Genomic DNA, 26,608 nt, shown 5'->3' with positions numbered 1-26,608 from the left:
TGTATCATCTAGAATATAAATAGATAAGCAATTTTGATCACAGAGGAAGAACTAAGTTGATGAATTCAAGGAACTCTGACGCTAATCAGGAATTTATTGCTTACGAAATACTAAAGAAAACTTGCTTTATAAATGACAATAGGGGGCCATGCCAAAACCTCCTGGGGCTCAGGTGTTGGGTTTGGTACTCATGCCAGTGTATGATGCTTCAAATCCAATTTACACTTTTCCTTGCAAATAGCCACATTATGGCTCTCTTCCATGCAGAACAGGCAGAGCTCATGCTTGTCTATCTGCATCATCTTTTCTCCACAATGGCCCATTATGCACGGGCCATAAGGCCCGCACTCGCGGCAGCAGCGCTTTGGTTATAATCACTGAGAATGCACGCTGCCGCTGCGAGTGCAGGCACCTCCTGGCCCCGGAAGACCCGTGTTAAACGAGTGCGGGATCTTCCGGAGCTTCCCGGGTAAGCTGGGGCTGCGGTGGCCTGGCGCTGTGCATAATTGGCAGCGCCGGGCTTGTTGGGCCACCCAGCCTTGACCTGCAGTGTCCCTTAAGGGACACCGCTCGCCCCTGCGGGCTCTGTGGCAGCATGGAGCTGGCAGGGTGACCCCCTGCCACCCCCCACTCCCTCCCCACCTCCCCGCCCACGCTGCTGCACTTAACTCGGCCGGGCCTCCTAGCCTCAGCATAGAGCGCGCACATGCACGCTACGCCGGGGCAACTCAGCATGCCCCGCACCCATGCGTTCATGAGAAATGGCGGGGCATTGTGCTCCGCCACAACGGCACAGCGCCAGCGCGTGGAATCTGGCGCCGTGCATAAAGGGCCAAGGGGTGTATTTCTTAAACAAAATTCTCTGGGCTATGCTGGGCTTAGAGGCTGGTAGCCAGTGTGGTATAGTGGTCAAGAGCAGCGGAGAACTGAGCTTGATTCCCCACTCCTCCATATGCAGCCAACTGGGTGACCTTGGGGTACTCCCAGTTCTAGAGCTGATTCTGCAGAGCAGTTCTCTTAGAGCTTTCTCAACCCCACCTACTTTACAGGATGTCTGTTGTGGGGAGAGTAAGGGAAAGATGTTTGTAAATCACGTTGGGACTCCTTAGAGTAGTGAAAAGTGGGGTACAAAAATCAGCTCTTCTTTCTATAGCCACCCAACACACACAATAGTAGTGCAGAAACAAGCATAGAGGTAGGCAGAAGTTCCATGCTGAGAATTCACTCATGAAGATCTGAAGAAAATGAATAGAAGATGACTTGAAGATGAAGCAGATGCTACAACTCTCTTCTTCAGCAGTAAAGAAAGCTGAGGGTAAGGGCACTGGTGCATGGGAGCACATGATCAATTGGGTAGATTAGCTTGTTCCAGCTCTGATATGCTGCACTCCGTAGAGACTTTTAGCTTGAAAAACCACTCGTGTTCATGTGTAGTCCCCTCATGTGGGACTGCACAGAAGATCAACAAAAATACTGGCAGAGAAACCAAGTTTCACATCCCAGTTCAAGGGCCAAATGATCTGGAATGTAGAGAGACACCACCATCCCCAAAGCTCTGCTTAGCACATCTGGCAAAAGATATGCTTCTACGTGCTTCTACCGACCATGACACTGTGTGCCTGTGGCTAAAATTTATATCAACAGATACTGATGAGCCTTTGATAAGTAGATCTTTGTGAGACAACTGCTTGAATTATCACTATTAGCAATTTATTCCACTGACAAGCTGGTTTTGCAGGTTCAGTGCCTGTTATTATCACAACTCTAACAGGATGTAACTGCCCATGGGAGAACATCCCTTTTGGAGGGGTGTCCCACAGGAGACTCCAATGGCTGAGTAGTTTGTTAGCCATGCTATAATAGGGAAAATAAATATCACTACAAGAAATTGTACAGCTCACTGGGGCATGCAAGTGAGATTACTGTGAGTGGGCAGATAGTTGTGAGTTCTTGCAATGTGCAGAGGTTTGGACTAGAAGACCCTGGAGGTCCCTTCTAACGCTATCATTCGATATTTCTATGCTCCTTGACTTACATGCAACAATTTCTGTCTAACGTTAAAAACACTTTAATACAAAAATCATATTTTAGAAGCATCTGATTGCTAAACAATAATGAGCTTTAAGAAACTGGTATATGCACATAACATGAAATGATTAGAATCCAACCAAATTAGTAGGAATTTGCATTGATTCTGTTACACAGATGCTTTCTTTGAAGTTATGTTTGGCTCACGATTCCTGTGCCCCTTTTAGGATTCTTTTCAGTAAGGTAGGTCTGGAGAGCTATAAAATGTGTTGAGGCTTCAAGGCTTACTATTCTTAACATATTTTTTGTAGATACTTCAAAATGCTTTCATCATCCCCGCTAATGTTGTGATTTCTTGGGATCTGTCAAAGGGAAAAAGGCCTTTTCTTGATCTTTGTCTAGCGGGACCTCTGTACACTTCATTGTTTCAGAGGAACCAGATGGGAATGGCAGTCCATTACCATAAATCCTAGAGGTTCCATAACTGGTGATGTGTAAATATCTTTTTGTTTCTTCTGAATACTATTCATTGATCAGTCAATTAGATAAATAGGGTACATATGTTTAGCCAGACAATTTTGGTACAGCAGAACAATGGCCAAAAACACCATACTCAAGTGTGAATTTATACATGAACAAGGGACATACAGGTCAGACATTTTTGAATGCATTCAGTATGCTGACTTTTAAAAGAGACAGGCACAATAGGAGTCTGCACAATGGCGTTAGACACACTGTTCTATACTACACTGATATGGCCGGAAGAAATGAACAAGATTATGTACCAACAGTTTTCATATTCATGATTTGATAATGTGAAGATTGCAAAAAAATATGGAAGGGGAAAACAGACAGAACAAATACATAACACAGTTATTAAAATATTTTCTAATTTGCCATACAAATGTTATTATTGAGAATTCTACCGCTTTAGTCAGCACAGTGCATTTATTTTAGGAAGAATAATAAGTACTAAGATACCATTTGCTGTCACAAAGAGAGGTCACAAAACTTCCTTTTAAAAATAGTTCACAGCTTTTGCATTGTTGTTGCTTCCTTTTCTTCAACAGATTACAAAACAGAGAAGGGAATCAACACTGCAAAACTGATACACTTCAGCACACAGTTTCCCTAGAAATCAACATACATGAATCGTGCAGGATTGCAGCTCTGGACATTGTTACCTGTATGAGGTGGATGTCTCTCAGGTAGAATTAGCTGCTGAAAATTGATAATACATACAGCCTCAGCTCCTAACCACCTATCAGACACAGCCCGGATATAGTACTGAGATGGCAGCGGTTCAAAGATTGGAATAGTGAACACCAACAGCTGAGCTTCTTTTGCAATGACCTATAGTAAACAACAAACAGAACTGTATTAGTTTTCAGATGGCCAAAATTAGGTAACCCTAGTCTTCTCATATGACATGAAATACATAAAAGCACAGAAACATACATTTATAAAATATTTAAAATATAGTGTAAATGGAAGAGAAGATCTAATTTTATTTAAAAATCTTTCTTGTGCTTTACAATAGGGCAAGAACTGGTTCACGAAAGAAAATTTGGCACAAAATTGGTCTGGTTCTGAGTCCCTGCATATTTACCAGATTTTTGTCTGGTTTGGCTGTTCAACCCATTTAAACCTAACAGCTGAGCAGCATGGGTCTACAACTGACCTGTTGGATTTAAATGGCTGCAAGCCATCAACTTAGCTTTGCCGTGCTTCAAAGCTGAAATGGCTGCCAGTCATTTCAACCTAATAGCTGATAGGTAAACCGGCCCTGAAGTTAAGCTGAAATGTCTATAAGGCATTTCACAGGTTAGTTTTGCTTCCCTCTGCTATAAAGTGAGGAGAAATAAAATGGTCCAATGAAATGTCTCTCAGCCTTATAGTTAAAGGATGCACCCATCCAGCACTTAGGCTGAAATGGTTGCACGCCATTTCACTATTTGGTTGTTTCCCTTGCCTACAACAACAACAACAACAACAAAAATGAGACAAGTGAAATGGCAGCCAACCATTTCAGACTGCCAGTTGATAGGCGCACCTGCCCTACCTACCAATAGGCTGAAATGGCTATGAGCCACTACAGTGGTCTCTTTAATTTCTGCAGCTTGAAAGTTCTTCTTGGTTTGAGTTATCTGAGACTGCCTTTTTCTTATTGTCACTTGAAAGTGAGGGGAAGCAAAATCAACTGGTGTAATTGTTGCCAGCCATATAAACTCACCTGTTTCGCTCCCCTCACTTTAAAGCTGGGAGAAGTGAAATGGGCAGGTTAATATGGCTACCAGCCATTTAACCCCGGACAATCCCCTTCTTCCAGCTGCAGTTTGCTGTGGATGGGAGAAAGGCGGATCCAAATTGGCCTGTTTGTTTCAGGTCATTTTTGGCTAAGTTTGGAAGCTGTACTGAACCAGAATTTTTATGTCCATGCCCATCCCTACTTTATGGATAGACTGTATTCTAACTGGCTTAAGCTTTACAATTAGTCCTTGCTTATTACATTTCTTTTGATGAAACTGTTGCTAGTAATAATCTGTATTGACAAGCGTAATAGAAGGAAGCATCACATATTTGATTTTTCATCTTAAAGTAATTGTACTTTCAGACACATTAGAGGAACAATTTTTTTATTAGATTTTGTTTTTGAAGAGATGCCAGGGAATGACCAAACAGCAAGCCAATTTTAACATGCAAATCTGAAAGCAATAGCTAGAAATATCATGTTACAATATTTTAAATTAATGTTAATTAGAACTTTATTCCATTTGTTCAGTGTTATAGGCATTTTACACTATGGTGTGAGATATAATTGTATGTTTTATTTATTTACCTGCTTTTTTTGAATAATAAAATATTCAGAATGGTAAATGTGATCATTGGTGGGGTCTTCTACCCAAATCCACCAGGGCTCCCCACCTGTGCCATGGACCTAGGACACAAATAACATGGTTACATATCCTAGATACTACGTTCTAAAGTAAACTGGAGACCACATTACTTCAAATGAAAAACGAAAATGAAGATGGGATAATGATGTAGTAAAATGCATCATATCTATATCACACAATAGCAACATTAGCAAAACATATTGAATTTATTCTGTGAGGAAAGCATGGGCTCAGTGTACTACTTATATTCAATATTATATTCATTTTACTTACATTCAAATCCTGGAAAAAGTGTTAAAACTCTAAGGGTCAGAGGAAATGTTAATATAATAGTATACCTTAAGATTAATTAAGCTTAAAGATCAGCTAGGTGTTGTTTTTTACCCCTGGGACCTTATTGTGGTTCAGTGGCATATGAACTAAAACCTAAAATTTCCAATAATCACTTCATTTGGCATGACTGTGGTTCCTTCAAGCCAGCACAGGTGGTACAGGAGTTCCTAAGCTAATGATTTGTGAGCTATCCGGCTGTACTAGTGACCTTGAGCCCAAATTATTCACCATATTTTCCTGGCTTCACTTTTCAAGGCGTTTTTACCTGATCATTCCACTTGAAATCAGAAGTGATGTTCAACCTTACTCTGAGCACAGTACGCGTAATTGGCTGGACAGTAGCTTCCATTGTGATGGAGGGAATTTGATGGACACACTGTTTGACCTTTAATCCAATATTCACATGATGCAGCATGTGACCTGCAAAGCAAGCACAACTTGATATGCATTTGCATTCGCTAGAATTGGGGAGGGGTGAGTGGGGAATCACACATCAGACTTTTAAAAGGGCCTTTGGAGAAGAATATTACGCCTGATTGTTTGTTGTTTCAGGGTAAATTAACTGACTCCCTTGACCTAGCACGCTTGAATATTTAACTTGAATTAGTTATTGCAGTTCAGAAACCTATCTTTAATACTCCATCTAGGTGTTACTAATGGGTTAAATAACTGTTAGGAAGTTACACCACGGCATATAGTTTCAAGCCAGCTCCTTTCCCCCCCTGACTTTTTGACCTAGCACTTTAAATCCATGATGTACCTTCAATAAACACAAAAACTGACCTTATTTAATGCAGGACACATTTTTGTACTTTTTACAATCTAAATACACAGAACAATGCAGACTGGAGAGAATAGAATGAACCACTTCCAAAAGTTATACTTTCTGTGAAGAGTATCTCTTATAGAAATTATCACGGGACATGTATTGACAAATGCTTTAATACATAAAATTTCATGCAATCATAATAGCCACTGAGACAAGAACATAGGTATGTGAGTCAACTCAAAATGATGGGAAGCTGCCAGGATGGAATAGGTAGATATTAACTGCAATAAGGTAGGGGTGGCAATAGTAGATTCAGTTCAGCACCAGCACACGTATTCTGTAGTTCTGGTACAACCTTGCAACTACCTTATCCCCACAATTCCATACTTTACTTACTCTCACTAATCATAAAAAAGGTATTTTTGAAATTATAACAATATATTATATCATGGTAATTGACTTGCCGTATGGGCTCCACTGAGGATAATGTACTGTTCATATTCTCTCCTTGTTTGGTTAAGAAAGGCGTAGAACATATAGGGCCATTCCGCACGACTTTAATGTAGCAGAAGGCTTGCAAATTGTAAATGCAAAACGTTGCACACAATCTGCCACACTCCTGAAACAGTCCCGCAAAAAGCGATTCGTTGTAGCACTTAAAGGGAAATCGGGAAAAGTGGATTCACCCTTTGAAAAGCATTACACTCTTGCAAACAATCTGCAACAGTAGCGAAAAAGACCTGTGCGTTCCCATTGTTGCGGTTCCACTGGCTCTCTCCTCCAAACTTCCAGCGAAGCGATCTCCATTTTTTTTTTCTCGGAGCGAGCAGAAAGCAATGAACCAGCAAGCCTTCATTCACCCAGCGAGGCTTCTCCGGCTACAGTCCCTCCACAAACTGCTTTAAAGCTTCCCTAAGTCCCCAAGCACAACACAGCCCCGTTTGCAAGTTCCCTTTATTTTCGGCCGAAAATTGCGCCCGTTCGGGGGGGGGATTTTTCTTTTCACTTGGGGGAGCATGGTAACGATGACTCGCCAGCTCACACGCCGGCTGCCAGCTAGATGGGACTCTACCTTAGGAAGAATCAAGGCATATTCATTGCAACGTGTGTTTTTTTTTTAAACCTGTTCTTAAAGGGAAAGGGGCCTTCCTGGGGCATGATAACAACCGCCCATTGGCTGTACGTTTGATTGACGGCCAGGGGCGGGACAAAGCACAGAAAAAAATTGCTTCCTGTCTAGCGATTTTTGCGAGACCAGAAACCTGTGGGAAACAAATGAAATGCTACTGAATTCCACTAAAAAAGCAGGTATGCGTAACGCTGAGATTGCACTTTTAAAAATAGTGTTTCCACTTTGCGGGACCAATTGGCAACATTGGTCCTTGTGCAGAAACACCCATAATATTTTTGGATCTGGGCAAAATGTAGCTTGGGACCAGCATACTGAAGAACTTCCTACTCCTGTAAGAACCTACCTGAGTCCTATGGACATAGGCCCTGATGTTGGTACCCCCACTTTCTGAGATTAGGCAGGTGAGGTACCTTCTGAGTTGTGGTATCTAACTATAGAACTTTCTTCTCAGGGCTATTCTTCAGTCATCTAATTTTACTGCCTTCCCTCAGGGACCCCTACTTCCTGCGTAAGTTTTAACTATTGCTTTTCATTTATAATATGCATTTTGGTTTTAGTTCTTTGTATGATGTATTTTTAGAATGCCTATTTTAACTTAGCTGCCTTGGTGGCTCAAATGGGGCAGAAGGAAGGGGCATATTGTTACTGGGAAAACAGATGTACTCCCTTTGTCTGCATATTGGTAAACAGGCCTCAAACATATCAGTAAAAACATGTGGGTTAAGGTTAGGCTAAATGACAACATCCAGTACTGAAACTGTTTCTGATAGTAGCTGATCCTTAGCTAATAAGGATATGTAGGATGACTTGAAATAAGCTTCTGTCAGGTAAGGAGGGAACATCCTCTGTCCGGGTTCGATTCTGCACTCCCCTACATGCAGCCAGCTGGGTGACCTTGGGCTTGCCACGGTGCTGATAAAGCTGTTCTGACTGAGCAGTAATATCAGGGCTCTGTCAGCCTCACCCACCTCACAGGGTGTCTGTTGTGGGCTGTTTTACAATTGGCTGTGAACAGTCAATGATGAAAAGGGGCCTTAAACCACTTAACATTATTTGGGTGCACTGTAACCTCTTCAAATACAGGATTACAGAGAAAAGTGTGGCCCAGTTCCACTTACAGACATTCTGCCACCATGGATCAGGTGGTCTCTCCCTGAAATAGAGGAGTGGCCTAACAATGAAAACATGGTCCTCCCTTAATTTACAGACAGGGATAAAAAATGGATAGACATTTTTAAAAGTACTGAATATGTGGCAGGGCTAGTGATAGAAATAAAATGAAAAATAAAGTTAGACGAAAAAGAGCTCACATGTTTGAGATGAAGCAATTTACCCCTACATCGTACCTATTTCATCTTTCCTCATGTCCTTCAGCTTATCGATAGTGAGTTGCTTTTGTTCCAGTTTTGTAAGTACTGGTGGTGGCAGGACTGAAAACTGCCGCAGAGGACTGACCCAACCCCACAATCGCTTGTCAATAATCTTGCTGAGGTTTAGTAGCCGGTAAGTCATTGCAGGCCATCGTTTACGGAGGGCAATTTCAAAAAGGGCTCGGACAATACGTGCCGCATTCTGCAGAACAAAAGCAAAGAGAACTGCATAAATGCACTGCACACGGGACTCAAAATTATAATGACATTTTTTCTGTGGTGCGCATATTATGAAACTCACTCCCAATTAGCATCACTGAAGCTTCTGCCACTACCTGAAGAATGTATTCTGTTAGCCATTGCCTGTGTTTAAAATATTTCTTAGTGCAGCTACATCTCTGCATAATTGCATTATGGCACATTTCCTTTTGTTTATAAGTTTATTTTTAACTTTGCTGATGGCCACCTCAGGAGCTGAATTGTCTTCTAAAAGAAAAGCGGTTCATAAATGCCACTAAGAGTCAAACAATAGGACAAATTTTGGTTTTAGTTCTTTGTACGATGTATTTTTAGAATGGCTATTTTAACTTAGCTGCCTTGGTAGCTCAAATGGGGCAGAAGGTGGCTCAAATGGGGCAGTATAGAAGTGTTAGAATGACAACATATTTTGGATACATAGCAAGAATTTCAGTCTTTCTTTAGCAGAACTGCTCGCTTACATCATCATTTTGCCAAACTATAAGTAGACAGAGTGGAGAACTGAGTGTAAAGTCTGACAGCCCTTCTAAACCAAGACTACACACTGGAGAACATGTTCTGACATCAAGAATCACAAAACTTGAGAAAGGAGTGGAACATTTCAACCCTCCAGGGCGCTCAATGGGGGACCTCAATGTAGCCGTTGTATTGCAAAGGAATTTCAGAAACAGACAGGATGGGAGATTGCTAAATTAAAAGTTATTACAACACTCAGGACAATGGAACTCCCTGGCTTTAACAGCCTATTACCTCACTATACATACTAACTCATTCAGTTCTCACTTATACCCAGAAATTAAACTTGTGGGTCTTTTTGGTGTGGGGGTGGGGGCGCTGGACTCTAACTCAGTTCTCACATTTGTTCTTAATTCCTTAATCATCTCTGCCAATTTGCTGCTACTTACCTGTCATACGAAACATGCTATTCTAATCTTAGCTGTTTATATTGCTCACTTATTTATGCATCTTTACTCTAATTAGCCCTTCCTGGCAATTAACTCCCCTACGACCTATATGTAACATTTAAGGAGATTTGTTTCAATGTAACTGAAGGAGCATGTATCTGTATATGATAAGTCTCTCAGTTCTTGCTTGTACCCAGAGCTGACCTTCATTGACTTTGGGCTGCCTCTGGACTCAAACTTTACTCTTGTTTCTGTCTGTTGTATCTGTATGCTGATTTACTACCATTCACAGATCTTGACAACTGCCTTAATTCAATCTCAGCTATAATTGTCCCATTAGCTATGCATCTTGACTCTAACTAGCCCTTCCTGGCAAGTAATTCCCCCCAATATGTAAGGGTTGAAGAAATTATGTTTTACTATATGTGATATGCTTGCCCACAAAAACTTATGCCTTGAATAACACTTTGTTGGTTCTAAAGGTGCCACTGGACTCAAACTTGATTCTGCTGATTCAGATCAACATGGTGACCCACCAGAATCTGGATCAAACTTGCATGGAAACTGCATAGGGGATTGAATATGCAGATCTGTCTTTGTAGTATTAGCACTGAGAAAGAAAGTTTTTCTTTTGCTTTTTTACCTGTGCAACATAAGCTGAATCTGAAATGAGAGAAAAACTATCCATCTCTCCTCGGCTGACATAGGTCTGTAGAAGGATGTTTATTTTCCCATAACTGTTCTCCACACCACCAGGAGTGGGAAGTTCACAGAATTCACACAGTAAGGCTTCAAGTTCCTCTATTTCTTCTTCTCTCACCTGAAATACAAATTAATAGACTATGAAAAGACTGGTGCATCTTGTTAAGACTGCAACATTAAAATTAAATGGTAATTATCTCTCAATAACTGTGTTTTTAAACAGTCTACAGTTTCTGAAAAAATAAAAAACAATTCTTCCAACACTGTAGTTAATCGAACCTTAATTGAAAATGTCTTAATAATGACACAATTGCATTTCATTATGCATCACCTTTTACTAAGGTTGCCATTGACATACAAAAAAGTGTTACGCCTTGAAAATTAAATCTTCTGACTGTACCATCTTCCACCTGATGAGATTTCCTTTTTTATTTGACCAGAGTATGACCTCTGTCCTTCTGGATTAGGGAAAATTTGAATTAGCATTAAATGCATTCATTAAAGTCATACAGTTTGCATGTGGCATATGATGTCCTTAGCTCCAAACTCTGAAGTACTATGATTCATGGTATTAAGGTTTTCACTGTTAATAAGATTAAGTCTTAATACAAGTGAAGAAATATTCATATCTAAAGTTTGAATAATGCATAATATTTTACATTCTGATTCCTACTTGCAAAACACAGCATAAATTTACATATCTTTTGATTTGCCCAAAGTCTATTAGTCTAAAACTTATTTAAAGAGGATAAATGTTTGGCAGTGCAGGGAACCACATGGAGGCCATTTCCATCGGATGCCGATCAACCCATTTTTATGAAGTCAGAGCTGAAAAGCTACAACTATCACTTGAACTATTTGAGGGACTTTTCAATCACTTCCCAATTATCTCATTTCAAGAGGACGCATCTCTGCTAACTGCTGAACAGTTTGTTAACATCAGACCTCTTGTTACACTAGCACTTGTACATAGCTCTTGTATGAATAAAGGCACCAGTAGCTAATGTTTCTGTTAAAATGACACAACAACCTAATATCTACCACAATGTCAATTTTTATCTATTAGCAGAAGGAATCTTCCTGCCATTTGTTTAGGACTCATTTATCTAATTTCATAGTGTGTTTCTAAAACATGATAGGATAATTTTCCACAGCACAATAATTAATTATGGGAAAGCAAAACAAACAATAAAACCTTGAATCTGTATCTCAGGAAACCAATCTAATGCAAGGAGCCCCAGTTATCACATACATGTGTGCATGAGCACATACACATTGGAACTCTCATGTATAAAGGAACAGACTGTGAAAGAGTCTACAGCTGAACTTTAGAGTCAAACTAAAATTTAACATAATGGCTCAGAGAGTACCTGGCATTCTACCATCTTCACCAGGTGCAACAGCTAGCACCTTATCTATAATGTCTGACCGAGCCACTGTGATCCATGCAACAGTCACCTCCAGACTAGATTATTGCAACTTGCTCTGCACAGGGCTACCCTTGAAACTGTTCCATAAACTCCAATGGGCCCAGAATGTGGCCACATGAGTCCTTGCAGGGGGACTGTGGAGGGTACATATACAACCTGTGCTCTCTCAGCCACAGTAGATCCAGATGGGAGACCAAATCAAATTCAAGGTTTTGGTATGACCTGTAAAGCCCTATGTGACTAATGTACCTGCAGACAGTCTCTTCCCAAAGGGCATTAAGATCAAGCCAGCAGAATTTGCTTAGGGAAATGAAACTGGCTTCAACCTTTTCGGCTCTGGCTTTGACCTGGTGGCATGCACTCCCAAATGAGATCAGACCTCTGTAGGACGTTGAATGGCTCCGCAGGGCTTGTAAAATGTAGCTGTTCCACCAGGTCTATGGTTGAGGCCCAATAAACATCAACAAATAAAACTGTCCTCCCTATTGAAAGCACACTTATCCTTCTGGGGCTGTTAAAATCTTCCTGCCCTCTTCCCCTGTCTGCTGCTGAAAAGAATAGGCATTGAAGGGAAGAACTGTTTTATTTATTAAGATTTTAATTATTTATTCTATATTATATTTTTGTATTTTATATTTTTATTCTGTCACATTGTTTGATGTAGCGCCCCCCCCCCCCCAAGTCTGTAGAGAAAGAACAGGTAACAAATACAATAGTAATAGTAATAATAATAAAAATAAACAATATTGGAGGGTTTTTCTTTTCACAGTTTATTGTGCACTCTTACCTTAATCTGTTCAAACTCCTCTGCTTTAGACACCATAGCAAGAATGTCACCTTCTGTTTTATGAGCATCAAACAGTTCATTGAAAGTCTGCAAAAAGAAGGAACTTGGGTTTGCTGTTTAAATTATTTTGCAATAGCTACAATTTTGACAGTACACAAGACTAATTAATGAACTAAATACACAAGCCTATTGTTATAGCAGCTCAATATATATTGAATATATTGAAATATAAGCTCCTATATTTAACAATGTTAGATGCATTTACAATAATCAAAACGGGAAGGAGGATTCAAAGAGGAAACCCATAATAGCTAAGTCCTTCAGAACACATCTTCAAAATACAGAGCAATGGATGCCAAAATTTTAAAAAGTACATTCATACTTCTGTACATCTGCACATCTCTGTGTGCATAAGAATTTTAATACCTGCCTTCTGACACTACAGAAGTTGCAACTGCTGAACAAGATCACAAAGTCATTGCTATTTATAAACTTCTGGTATCTTAATCATACTTTACAGGATGAGAATGCACACCAGCATTTTCCCCTATTGCATTTAAAAGCCTGTAATTTTGGCAAAACATTGAAACTAATTACTTTGTGACAATAAAATACTGTAAAATACAGTGTCAGGATTTTATATTTTAAATGAGGTATCTACGAAAGCTGCATAATACCTCAATAGTATTGTATTTAATGTAATAGTGGCTGGCAATTCTGCCTAAATCTGTTGAAGAAAAAAATCCAGTTCTCTCTTCAAAGCGAATCATCCGGGCTTTGTCTAACTTTCGGCCAACTTCAATCACTAGCTGTTCTCTGTGCTTCTCTAAAGTTGGATCCATCTAAAAAGAATTGACAAAATACAACTATGGTTATTAAGGAACTGTTTGAAGCATTGTTTCTTATATTACTTTTTCATATCTTTTTAGTTTTTTCCTGTGTCAGATTTATATTTGTAGGTATGTTCCCTCCCTCCCCACCCAACAAATATGAATCTAAGCAATCTTTTTCCTTGTAATTTAAAGAAACAGGAAACTCTGTGTATGCCATTATTTATTTATTTTATTTATTTTAGTGGCTCATGGTGGTTTACAGTGAAAATTGTTCATGGTATAGTACAAGGAACAGCGTCATTGGGAACATTAGTATTTAAAACAGTAGAATTTGTAAAAATAAAATATTTAAACTATAACACTTGGAATTAGAACATTTCAGCTCCACAACTCAGCAGTTGTACATTGTTTGCTGCACTGTGAATGGGTGGGCAAAAGGTATTATGTTGGTGCTTGGCTCTTCTGGCCCTTTCTTGCATGCCCAGTAAAATGCAAATTGCCACTTTGAGATCAGGAGGCATATTTCTTCCAGGCCAGACTAGTTAGGGATTCTGGTTTTTTTTTAAATGGGAGGGGGGCTCATCTGGGCATATATAGGGGTCACTGTGGGTGGGCAGGGAGTTGTGAATGTTTTGCATTGTGCAGGGGGTTGGACTAGATAACTCTGGAGGTCCTTCCTAACTCTATGATTCTATGACTGTATGATTCCTAGAATGTTTAAGATTTTATTTTAAAAAAGCAGTGTATTGTGAGATAATTTGTTGTAGTTGTTGGATTGGATCCTACAATGCATAAATGCAAAGGATTTGTAGACATGGACACATGCTGCCTACATTTCCTACAACCCCAAGGGATACAAAAAGTTGATATTAGGGGTCACAGACAAAATGCTATTTAGCACAGGGAGCTGCATTTAGCAGGGAGGCTTGGCAAAACTGTTTTCACCTTACCAACAGAGCCCCTTGAGTTAATTGAAATGCCACTGTTAGGTGTAGAAGATGGACTTGTTTGGCCCAGTTCCACCTCCTCACTGCAGTCTCCTAGACCACTCATAGAAATTACTAGTTATTTATATCCCCGATGAGCATTTGGATGGGAGACCTCCAAGGAATACCTGGGTTGTGGTGGGGAGGCAGGCTATTGCAAACTGCCTCTGAACCTTTCCTGTCTTGAAAACCCCACAGTGTTGTCATAAGTCAGCTGTGACTTTCAGCAGCCCACAAAAACTCTTGTGGTCACTGTTCATAGGATTAAACCAATTGAGTTTTATAAAGATGAACCACTGTCTTTATATATCTAGAATAACATAAAACATTCTTAAATAATAATGTATCACCTGCCCTCTTAAGCAGCACTCAAATTGTCATTAAGCATATCACTAAAACTGAAACAGTGATGCAAAATGTTGACACAGAAGTGACAGAATACTGATTTCTGAAAACATAACATTAGTTTTTCTCCCTGTATCTCACACACAAAGACAAAGAGTCATTATATTTAGTACTCTTTGTCATTCTGGGTTTCTAAAAGTTACATGACTCTATGACAGGATATTAAGTTCTTTCTTGAAGATAAACATTTTAAAATTCAAATCAAGATAAATCAATTCAAAAACAATTGTGGGAACGGATCTATTTATTTTTAGCTGATGTTTCACCATTAAATAAGTATAGTATACAGCACACTGTCTTTTTGTTTTGTGAAAGCAGTCAAAAAATTTCTTATAGCTATTTGTTAACCACAGGTATATTTTTCTTTCTCAAAAAAATCAGTAATGAAAAGAAAACCCTCGATTTCTCCAGGGCTTATTGGGGTACAGTACTGGATTGGGCACATTCTCAGGCTGTGCCTGATGCTGTTAGGCCAAGATACTCCCCCCTCCAATCTTTTAAAGCTCTCAACACATACATGAGAAAACTCCAGAATATGATACCAAGTGTTTTTTTTTTAAGTGAAGACTGAAAAGTGCCAATTATATTAGTCTGTTAAATTAATGTACAATAATTTATGAAGTATTTTGGACAGAATTTAACATAATAAAGATTCCTAGCATCTATACAATGGTTTTGAGTATTCTGAGCACTTCACATACACTGTGTTACCATTGTCAAAATAACTTTTGTAAAGAAGGTTGCATTATTGTTTCCATACTGCATATGTGGCATTAATTCTGAGAGTAGCTTATTTAAGGTCATCTATGCAATTTCACAGCTATGGTAAAATTTAAACTGGGGACTTTGAGCTGAAGCTAGGGTAAAGATACCTTTTATGTGACAGATTATCACTGGATCTTTTTTCCTTCTTTAAAAACTAAGAAGTAGCCCAAAGCGGCACCCTTTGAATCAGGGTGAAGGAGGGACCACTGCTAAGAAAAGAAGACAAGTACTCACATGGTAACTATTATATTGCACACAGTGCTAGGAGAGCAGTCATAACTGCTTCAAGTTCAAAGTGGGATATTTCCTATGGTTGCTTTTTAATGTCCAGTGATGGATCTCCTACATAACATATTTTAGTCCTCCATCTCTGAGCCATTATGTTAAATTAACTTGTTCTCACACATTCCTGCAAGCATTCTAAAAACTTCAGGAGCATTTGACTGTATCAGTTGCATTTAGCCTGCAAGGTTTATACTTAGCACTGAAATATTGACAGAAACTGATATGCAAAAACAAATTTGATAAGCATGCATGGTACATAATAAAGGCTAATTTGATTGTGTTCCATTCTTTCTCCAAAAGATGATGTTTTCAACCATCTGAGGGTGACTCAGGAAAGATAATGCAGAAGGTTCCCCGGCTACATTTTGTATTTCAGAACATTTTCCATATTTTAAAAGCACTTAAAAAGAGTTGCTGATGTCAGGAAAGGTAGCAACAGCAAATATTTAATCTCCCATCAAGAAAGGATTATAGAACCTGGAAAAAAGGTTCCTTTCACGCATTTTCTACCTGATAAGCCTTGTGACTGATGCCATATACTAATGGGTTTGCTCTCATCCGTACATAAAGGTAAGTATAACTTATCCACTTTACTGCTTCCTCGACATTTGTAACTGTCCCAAGAGCAATCTGCAAGTAGGAAGATACAAAATTGAATTTATTTGTTAGGAATTATAATGATACAAAAGCTGTTCATATACAGTGTGTTGTGTGGGCAGATCCTGCCTAAACCAAAGTAATTTTTACAGTGAAACATTCAGGAATTCAATAATAATTAAGCAAACAAAAGCATAAATATGCATCACATATTCAGAAATTGATAAATTAAATGGCAGCACTTTAGCCAGTTAAAGAATGGACAAAGTCTATCCTGTGTTTCACTTACTTATACTCTACCGTTTTCCTTGCAACATCCAGAAGTTACATGCCTTATAATTTGATTTCCCCCCCTCCCAGTAGTACTTATCCAGCTATGTTTGTTTATTTCCGAGTGAGAATTACTAGCAAGGCTAATCCTCAACTGTAAAGTCTATATATTTTTTAAATCTTTTGTTTAGATTTATCTTATTTATTTCCATCATTTTGTGGAAGCTATGAATTTTCCTCCCTCTACAGGTATTCAGGAGAATTCCTCTAACAAGATAACCAGCACTCTCTTTCACTGTATGGTCGTTATTTGTTTATTACATTTTTCTTGTTGCTCCAAAAGGTCTCCAAAACATTTGTGTTCTCTAGAAATAAATTAAATTATTGGAGAGAAATGCAATAATTATTGGGGGGAAATTCCAAAAATCAAATACCATGAGAATACAGAAAAAGAAGTTTCCAATAGCAACAATACATTAAAAAGTTCATGAAATGAATTCTGAAATTCCAGATTTTCCCTTAAACTCTGACGTTTTTTTCACTTCTTTTAAAAATGGTCAGTCAGTTTTAAATCAGAAACTACATTAAATTGGAAATAAATGCCATTGATATATTTATTTGGTATGCTGAGACAGGGTGGAATAAAAGTTCAAGGATTAGTAAACAAAACATTCAGGCATATTTTCTACCCTATCTTGCAAAACCATGTGCCTGTATCTTTAAACAGCCCTGTGGCGCGGAGCGCCACGGACTGAATAAAGCAGTAAGGGCAGTGTGGGAGGAGTTAGGACGGGCCCTGTCCGGGATAAAAACTCGGAGGGGCCAATCAGGAGCCGCGAAGTGGCTCCTGATTGGCCCCTCTGAGTGTCCACCCAGCCCCAAGCAGCCAATGGGGAGCAGCTCCCCAATGGCTGCTTCACCCGCCCAGACAGCCACGGATGAGGGGTGAGCCGCACTGCCTTCTCCCGGCCAGCAGAGCGGCCTCGCCGCGTCATAGACGCAGCGAGGCTGCTCTGCGGGCCGGGAAAGGCTCGAGAGAGCCTCGGGTGGGGGGTGGCCCTTGCAGCCTTCTCCCGGCCGCCGGAGCGGCGCGGCTCACCCCTCATCCGTGGCTGTCTGGGCAGACGCGGCGAGGCTGCTCCGCCAGCCGGGAGAAGGCTCAAGAGAGCCTCGGGTGGGGGGTGGACCTGCTCTCAGGCCATCTAGGGCCCATTTCATTACAAAGTGAAATGGGCTTTAGATCTAGTTATACCATATGTCAACAATATATCCTTGTTACAAAAATTCACAAATAATTCACAGAGAATTCTCAATTCACATCTTACTCTGACATACTAAGTTTCCACATTATCCTAGTCAAAATGTTTTATTATTTGATCTTATTATTTCACAGTTCACTCCCTACAAACCATATAAGAATGCTTCCACATGCAAGTCTTTATATTTTTAATGCATACCTAATGCATTATCCTATCCTATCCTATCCTATCCTATCCGGAACAGCCTCACAGTAAACAGCCTCACAGTAAACAGCCTCACAGTAAACAGCTAAATAAACAGCTAAGGTGTAGGTGGGTGTAGAGTGGGCGGGGCCAGTCTGCTCTTTGGACCAACTGGAAGACTTGGGACCAATAGGGAGGCAACACAGCTGCCCCACAGCCCACCAGTCTGCCCCTAACCACTGCAGGGAGAGGAGGTTGGTACGGTTGCCAAGGGAGGTGAGAATGAAGGCTTGGACAGGCCGTGCCAGCAGTTTTAATCCCAGGGCTGTCCTAACTGTCATGTCCAACAACTTCCTTCACTTTGCCTCAGAACACTGACAAAGCTGGCAGGTGGCGGGTGAGTGCTCTCCCTCCCCCCCCCTTCAGGCCTCCTGTGAAGGAACCTCTGACAGCCCCTGACTGAGGGGAGGGAGGTATTTCCAAGAGCAATTAACAGAAGTCTGTGGGGGTACTTATGCTTTCCTTTTTTTGGGGGGAAAGCTTTCCCCTTTTGCCAAACAACTGGCTGTCATGGAGGCCGCAGAAAAGCCCCTTCTCACTTAAAATACTGCTCTGGTCGGCCGTGCTGCTGCAGGGAAGAGGTAGCCAAGCAAGTCTCTGCAGATTTGAGGCATACTGCACAGGGTTCTTGCGCAGATGGAACTGGATGCTGTTGCAGAGCATCCAGTTCCATCTGCGCAAGAACCCTGTGCAGTATGCCTCAAATCTGCAGAGACTTGCTTGGCTACCTCGGCTACCTTCTTTTGTCTCCTGTTTCATCTGCACAACAACCCTCTGCAGTAGGTCTCAAGTGTTTCAACTCAACAACAACCTGTGTGGGAGGCCTTAATTGTTTCTCCTCCACAACCCTGTCCAATTTCCAAAGCAGCCCTTTCTGCCTGCGGAGCTGATCTTTACACACTGCACAGCCCCACATTCCCTTACAGGTTGTCTATTGTAGGGAGACAAAGGGAAAAGGTGTTTGTAAACCGCTTTGAGATTCCTTTGGCTAGTAAACAGCAGGGTACAAAGATCCAGCTCTTTTTCTATTTGAGCAACCGTGAAAGAAGCATGTGGACACATAACATTTCATCAACAGTGAAAAAATGGAGACAGAAGGAGCAGGGCGGACACCTGTGTACATTGACTACCTAATGTGGATTAGGGCAGGGGGACATTTCTGTGTCTGTGGCCTAATTGAATGTAGAACTGGGGGGAATTGGTTGCCATGTAATGTCCCCCTAAGAAGAGTCTCCAGTCTGATTTTCCCTTCACATATCTGAGGACATGGCTCTGGAAAGCTCATCTGTAACCACTATGCCACAATTCCCAAAGGTCAGTCTTCTCCCACACTCAACGAACATTCCAAACCACCCATGCCATCATTTGTCACCATGCCACCACAACCTCCCATTCAACTCCATGTCCTTAAAGACTGGCCAACTCCTCCTCTTCCTCTTCCCACCACCCTCTAGCATCCGTTGTATGATACCCGAACTAAATTCTGCATTTGGGTTCTTACCATGATTCATGAAAGTACTTATACCAACTTGAAATAGCAGATGATGGCATTTCATCATAGACTACATATTATCAATGTATTTAGAAAAGTGTAACTGTGCTTAAGATGGTTGTAGAAGACTACTGAAGTTCCAAAACTCAGAAAGGCAGCATGTTTCTTTCTGAGCATCCTCCCTGCCCTATCACTTCTAAAACTAAATCAAACTGCCCCAAAAGTTCTTTGTATCCTAACTGCTGCATTCAACTTGTGTTTCTTTTATTGTTCTGTACTAGAGAACAGTACAATAAAACAGGAAATCCGTATGATAGCTATTTGCAAAGTATATACATATTCATAACCATCCTCAAATTATTTAACTTTGATGTTAACCTATTTACAGTCAACAGAACTACTATAGGGATGCTACCAGAACAAATGGTCTGAAAAGACTTTGTCACAAAGAATACTATTCTAGAATACATTGAATGTTGCCTGCACACGCCCATTCAGATATGACTTTTGACGATCTGCTGCCACCTGGTGTCCATTTCCATGTCCTGTGTGAGATTTTGTACAGATAATAATAATAGAAGATATTATACACACACACACACACACACCACAAAACAGCATAACTGACTTTGGCTTACATTACCAAGTATCACTTTAGTTTTTTATGATTTTTAACATTCCTCCCAATAGCACACATATACTTACTTGCTCTCTGTCTCTTTGTGCTATACAGTAAGATAAGGTCAAAGTACTCAAAATAGCTGTGGAAAATCCTGAAATCTTGGGGTGGCTTTTTGGGGAAGGGGTTCTTTACATTTATACAACACAAAACCCGCATGTTTCAATAAAGTAAAACAAAGTAAAAGCAAGATTACAAATCCTACTATTCCATTCCAAAAAATCCTGAATCACATTCAATTTTCCCCATGTATTAACTTGGCAACCCTCCTTTACCTGGAAGTAAGAGGTAATCTTACTCACTAAAGCTAAATACCAAATTTCAACATACCATCATAATAAACTAAGGGACATCTGATCTACAAGGGGGAGGGGAGAGATTAGGATTGGTCACACTAGCAAATACTTTTGACAGAATATTTGTCAGCAAGATCTAGACTTTCTCTAGTGCAAATTTACAAAGCAGAGCACGGAACTGTATCCTACAACTCTGTATCATAGATAGCAAAACTTACTGATGGTGGAAGAGATACTTGTACTACTGGAACGCTACCCTGCCAGCAGAATAATGAAGCAGATTTTATTTCTTTATAATATTTATATACCACCCTCCCCAATGGCTCAGGGCAGTTTATACAGAACGTAGAAACTATACAAGAAACCAACTTCCATAACAAATTGGGAATGGTTTTACTAGTCGGTATTTGTGAACAGGTAAAGAGAAAAGTGTCTCCTGTTTTGCAAGAAGCCTGTGGTTGGCTCCAAGGCTGCATAATTTCCTGGAGCTTCATATTTTAGCTATAAGAGGGGCTGTCCAACTCCACCAGAACTGTAACTAGTATTCAGGATCTGTATACACAGAAGAGAAACACATTTGATTTTCATGCAAATTATTTAACTGTTCAGCAAAAGTTCACCCATGATTAAGCATACAACTTTTGATCACAACAAAAAAGTAAATTTCAAGAATTCAAGTTTATCTCCAAGAAAAACCTAATTACATTACACTCTTTGGTGGAAATGGATGGGGCAAGTGACTAGTCTCTTTTAATTATTTTTTTTCACAACTGGAAAAGTGTCTGCCATCAATTACAAACATAGATGCTTTATTTCTCTGAAGTTTTTGTAAACTATAACTGAACTCCAAAGGACTGATTAGCTGTTTTAGCAAAGAATTATCATATGGCATAATTTGGATACTATGACAAAGTTTACTAATTTTCCTTGCATAAATCTTTGTTGGTCTTAAAGATGCTATTGGACTCAATTTCTGTTATGCTACATCAGACCAACACGGCCACCCACTTGAATCTGTACAATCTTTACTTAAGCTTTTTAGAAAGGCGTGATACTGTTCAGAATTGCAGTTACGAGCATTAGAAAATATTTTTCTGATGAATTAATAAACTTAATCAAAACAAACAAACAAAACCCCACACTATATTACAGGCTAGTAAAAGCATAAGGTGGAAGTACAAACCTCTACACCCCTCCGCAAGTTTTACTAAATTAGTAACTATACAAGAATTTATCTACCAAATTACAAAAACCTTGGATAAGCTGTACAGATTCACAGCCATATTACAATTTCTGTCTATCACACTGGAGGCAAAACTGCTGCAATACAACTGTCCCTGAAAAGTATGTAAAACTATTTTCAATAAAACCCACTGAAAGTAATGTACCGTATCTGCCGGCGTATGAGATGATTGGGTGTATAAGATGACCCCCCAACGTTTCCACTCAAAATATAGAGTTTGTTACATTACATTACAGTACTATGGGCAGGTATATCTATCCCAGCTGAAGTGCACCAGGCGTACAGGACGACCTCACCACTTGGAGGCATGTTTTTCAGGGGGGAAAAGTAGTCTTATACGCCAGCAAATACTGTATGTAAAATTAACTCCTTCCCTAACAAGTTAGCAGCTGTGAAAAAAGGAGTGGGACCCTACATTCTACTGGCACCTACGCATTCTTTCCAGTGCAAGAAGCTCTTGCTGTGGCTCCTGCTTTTCCATCAGCAGAAGGCTACATGCCACAAAGGAACACCTAGGTACCAGGAGAATGTAGTAGGAGAATTCAATTCACAGATTTTTTTTTAAAGGAAGTATTTTATGTAATATAATAATAATTGTTGGTTCTAGTTTCCAAAAAACAAACAGATTTTGCAATGTGAATTATGATTTCATCTATGTTTTGTTTTACATCCTTATATCATGCTTGCATATTAGCAGCAGATATCTGTCAACAAGAATGACCTAGCCCAAGATAAGCTTAGAGGACACAAAAGAAAGATCCAAAAAGCAGCGAGATGTAACAAACTTTTAATGAACTATATAAAAGTTACTAGGTAAATGAAGTATTTAACATTAGCATATAATTAAACCAATTTTTTTCAAGAAAAAGATACTGTGTGTTTAGTAGCTAAAATATTTGCTTTTAAACTGGCACAGCATGAATTCTTCTCTCAAGTGTCCCATCAGCATTTTTAGTCTTCCCCGTGTGCTTGTTTTGGAAAAGCTGCCATATTCTGAACGGCCATCTATTATCTACAGCACATATATGCCCAATCTTTAATATTTCATGCACTGAGTGAGCAGCCTCTTATTCCATTGTCATTTTGGGGTGTGCATTCGACTAATCTGAGCCATATCAGTATTTTTCCGGTATTAATTCAGCCGTGAGTGTGTGTGAGTGCATAGCTATTTGTTGGCTATCCAAAATGGTGACCCTGAAAACTCTCAAAAATAGGGGGGGGGGGGGGTTAGGACCATTGGATAGCTGCAGCTGAAGTGCATTTAAGGGGCTCTCAGTCCCTTTAAATGCCTTCAGAGTTCACTTGTGCTGCTGGGGGTTTCAAAAGGTATTTACATTTTAAAGTAAACACATTATCTTTAAAGTTTAAATGTCTCTTGGGGGGCACCTTCTTTGACCCCCCCCCCATAAAATTGGATCCCCTGTTCCAATCTTCTTCAAACTGGTGAGGGGTTTGAGGAGAGGCACCAGCAGTTGTGCTGCATATCTGATGTGCATACCTCAAAAAACAGCCCCTCTTCAGAGCCCCAGATACCCTTGGATCAATTCTCCATTATAGCCTATAGGGGCCATTAACTATAATGGTCCCCATAAGCTATAGTGAAGCTGAAAACATTCAGCATTCCTGAATATTTACCGAATCTGAATACTATACCAGTACTAAGATTCAGGAATATTGGGAGAGGCATTTTTTCAGGTTTTATATTTCAAAATCAAAAATTACTAGTTCTTTTTTATGACAAACCCCTAGTTAAAGCAATTGTTTTTGTATGTTATTAAATATATATATGAGACAGCAGAATACATGTGTCACAATATTTTAAAACTTAAGATGGCCAGTTTTACAGACATAACAATCTGCTTTCCCATATATTTCCTCCTCAAAATATTACCAGCTGGAAACACAAACCATGCAATCTTGTGCAAAATTATTCCAGTCTAACCTATTTGATTTCAGTGAGTTTAGACTAGGCTAACTCTGTACAAGACTGCAGTCTTCAACCTTGCACTCTGTTCACAGGGATAGCATGGTACATAACTTTGCACAAGATGTCAGTGAACCTTCTCCGCCTCTATCATGTCATTTCTGAGACGTGTACAGTGATGCTAGCATGGTGTATGTCACCACTACTAGTGGATGCTCAGGCACCCTCCAGTATGGCTCATGCTCTACTTTCCTGTGGTGAGCAGAGAGCAGATTTTGCATCCAGAATTCTAACTGTTTGTGCTCAGGTTCATTCAGCCAGTTAATTTTTACACATTTAAATAGTACAGTACAGGAGAACTGGCAGCATTTTACATGTGCACATTCACATGCAGACAGATATGGTTGTGAGGATAAAATGGGAGGGAAAAAATACGAGCTCCATGGAGGAAAAGGAGGATAGAAATCTGCAAACCTCAGCAAGCAATATGGGACCCACTTTTATTTGGGTAATAAGTATGTCCATTTGTCTTGTTCTTCCGTGTTCTGTATTTTATTTCTTTTTCCTTCCTTCCTACCATATACCTTTTTCTTCCTCCTCCCCAAAAGGGGGGGAGGGGGAAAGCTACTGTTGCTGATGCTATAATCTAATAAAGCCCGTGTTTCATCTCAGTAGTGGGTCACACCCAGAAATGGGCTAAAAACAATAATCTTTCATCTTTTAATGTGTTTTTCTGTTAAACCAGCAGAATTCACACTTCTGATAGATAGTAGAACTGGAGTTATCACACTGGAGTTATCACATAATTCACCAGAAGCAAACCTGACTTCCTGACAAAGCATATCATTGTAAATTCATAGGAAACTGTGTTTTAAAACAACTGATTAGGACCATATTTAAAACTCTTTCAAATGATGAGTGAATATAATGTACAAGTGCTGATCAAGAGATTGATCCTTGGCAATAGTTTTTGGCACTGACTAATAAAATATTATTAAGCTTTTAAAAAAATGTAAAGCATAAATTTTACATAAAATAGACTCAACCAATCTCGGTATTCAAAAGAGTCAATTTAGTTCATCCAAAAATAACTGTTCAACTTCCCCAAGTGTTGCTACATAAAGAATAATTCTTTATCTAGGTTTTCCATGATGACTTCCAAGCATTTTCCCCTCAGATTACTGCACAAACTAGTTACAGGAGCAGAAAATATATTTCTATGACTAACTGAACCAAAAGAGACAGATGACTGAGTTACAATCAAGAGAAATGAAAGACTTTTGTAATTGGCCTGACTTATAATTGATTTTCTGTAATCAAGCCAGTACTGATCTTTACTGGCTTGTCATGTCAGCAGGAAAAGTCATGTCCAGTTTTCCAGAGTACATAAAAAATGAAGGTTTCATGGCCCTGTCAGTACTCCATGCTTCTGCTTCTCAGCATTTTCAGTTATACCAGCTGAGATGCATTGCTATTTTCACTAACATAAGTTTATTAGAAATCATTAACACACTTCAGCATTGACCCTCAGTTGTCGGAAACTGGCACAGCTCCTGACCACTGAAGATTAATTTTATGCTTACTGTGCACTAGTTCTTTCAAAGCATAATTAAACTTTTTTAGAAAGACAAAATTACGTTCTACTTTTCCATCTGGAATTGGCTAAATAAAAAGTTCTCTCCAACTTTTGTTCTGCAGTTTTTGCAGTTATTAAACTAGATTCCTCCTGTGGACACTAGTCCAAAACTATTCAAAAGGAAGTGCATACAGCACCTTTCCCAGATGAAAAACAAAGCAAGGCTAAAGACCAACATAATGTCTCTTGCACTTTTTTTTCCTCTTTCTTATGTCAAAATTCAACATGGCTCTAGGAGATGAGAAGCCTTGGAAGAGACTACAGAGGTGGTCACCATCTCAAAGCACAATTTGCACAACTATTATTCAGAGGAAAATTCAAAATTAGGAGAGGAATTGTTTAATTGGTTGATCTGTGTATGTTCTGTCCACAGTTATTGTGAGTCTTGGTTGGTAAAAATACATTTAACAAACATGGGTTTGGATCCAATCAGCTTTTCCTTTAAATCTCACCCAATTCCCCTATCTGCAGCCCTCACACCCAAAGGCTTTTTAACATGCTGTCCCCATGCTCATCAATGGGGAACCCTTCATTCTTTTTTCACCAGCAGAAAACTTGTTTCCAATACATGATCTTACTGTCCACATTTGCTGACATAATGCACAAAAGTTCATGATATGAGAAAGAGGAAAAAAGAACTGATGACTCTTTCAAATTTCATTGTCACCTCAACCAATTTTCTTGCAGCTGATTGCTTACATCTGTTCTAGGAATCCAATTAAAGAGGGGCATCAGTTAAAAAGTCAACAGTATGTAGAATATATTCTGTCAGGGATAGCGTAACTCATACTAAGAATGGACATAAGACGTTTTAGTAAATATACTTGCCAAGCTAATGAAATAATTTAGTTTTAATTCAATTTCAATTACAAATGGCAACTTAAAAAATACAGACGGTAACACTGCACCTTCAGAATAAGGCAGGCTATAAATTGAATACATAAATAAATAAAACTACTAGAACACTTCTAGAACACACTGTATTGGCAACCATGGATACAGAAGCTTTAAGAACTAACATCCTACACAAATACGGTATTAGAACTGCATTGGATAAGAGCAAATATAAGGAAATTTAATCCAG

The 26,608-nt window shown here is 39.5% G+C and overlaps 1 protein-coding gene across 2 annotated transcripts in view; it reads right to left on the bottom strand.

The window, feature by feature from the left end:
* Nucleotides 1–26,608, bottom strand: part of ASCC3 (activating signal cointegrator 1 complex subunit 3) — a 303,036-nt gene that overhangs the window by 103,354 nt on the left and 173,074 nt on the right. For both annotated transcript variants that reach the window (XM_077303437.1, XM_077303430.1), the window contains exons 17-24: nucleotides 16,396–16,515; nucleotides 13,289–13,453; nucleotides 12,612–12,698; nucleotides 10,336–10,512; nucleotides 8,506–8,731; nucleotides 5,524–5,678; nucleotides 4,868–4,966; nucleotides 3,213–3,381 (exon numbers count right to left, since the gene is read on the bottom strand). In XM_077303437.1, coding sequence (XP_077159552.1) covers nucleotides 3,213–3,381; nucleotides 4,868–4,966; nucleotides 5,524–5,678; nucleotides 8,506–8,731; nucleotides 10,336–10,512; nucleotides 12,612–12,698; nucleotides 13,289–13,453; nucleotides 16,396–16,515 — 1,198 coding nt within the window. The remainder of the gene's footprint in view (nucleotides 1–3,212; nucleotides 3,382–4,867; nucleotides 4,967–5,523; nucleotides 5,679–8,505; nucleotides 8,732–10,335; nucleotides 10,513–12,611; nucleotides 12,699–13,288; nucleotides 13,454–16,395; nucleotides 16,516–26,608) is intronic.

The sequence above is a fragment of the Paroedura picta genome, chromosome 1, assembly GCF_049243985.1.
Source record: "Paroedura picta isolate Pp20150507F chromosome 1, Ppicta_v3.0, whole genome shotgun sequence".
Lineage (NCBI taxonomy): Eukaryota > Metazoa > Chordata > Lepidosauria > Squamata > Gekkonidae > Paroedura > Paroedura picta.
Note: the sequence above shows the minus strand (reverse complement) of the source record. Positions and strands in the feature narration are given on the sequence as shown.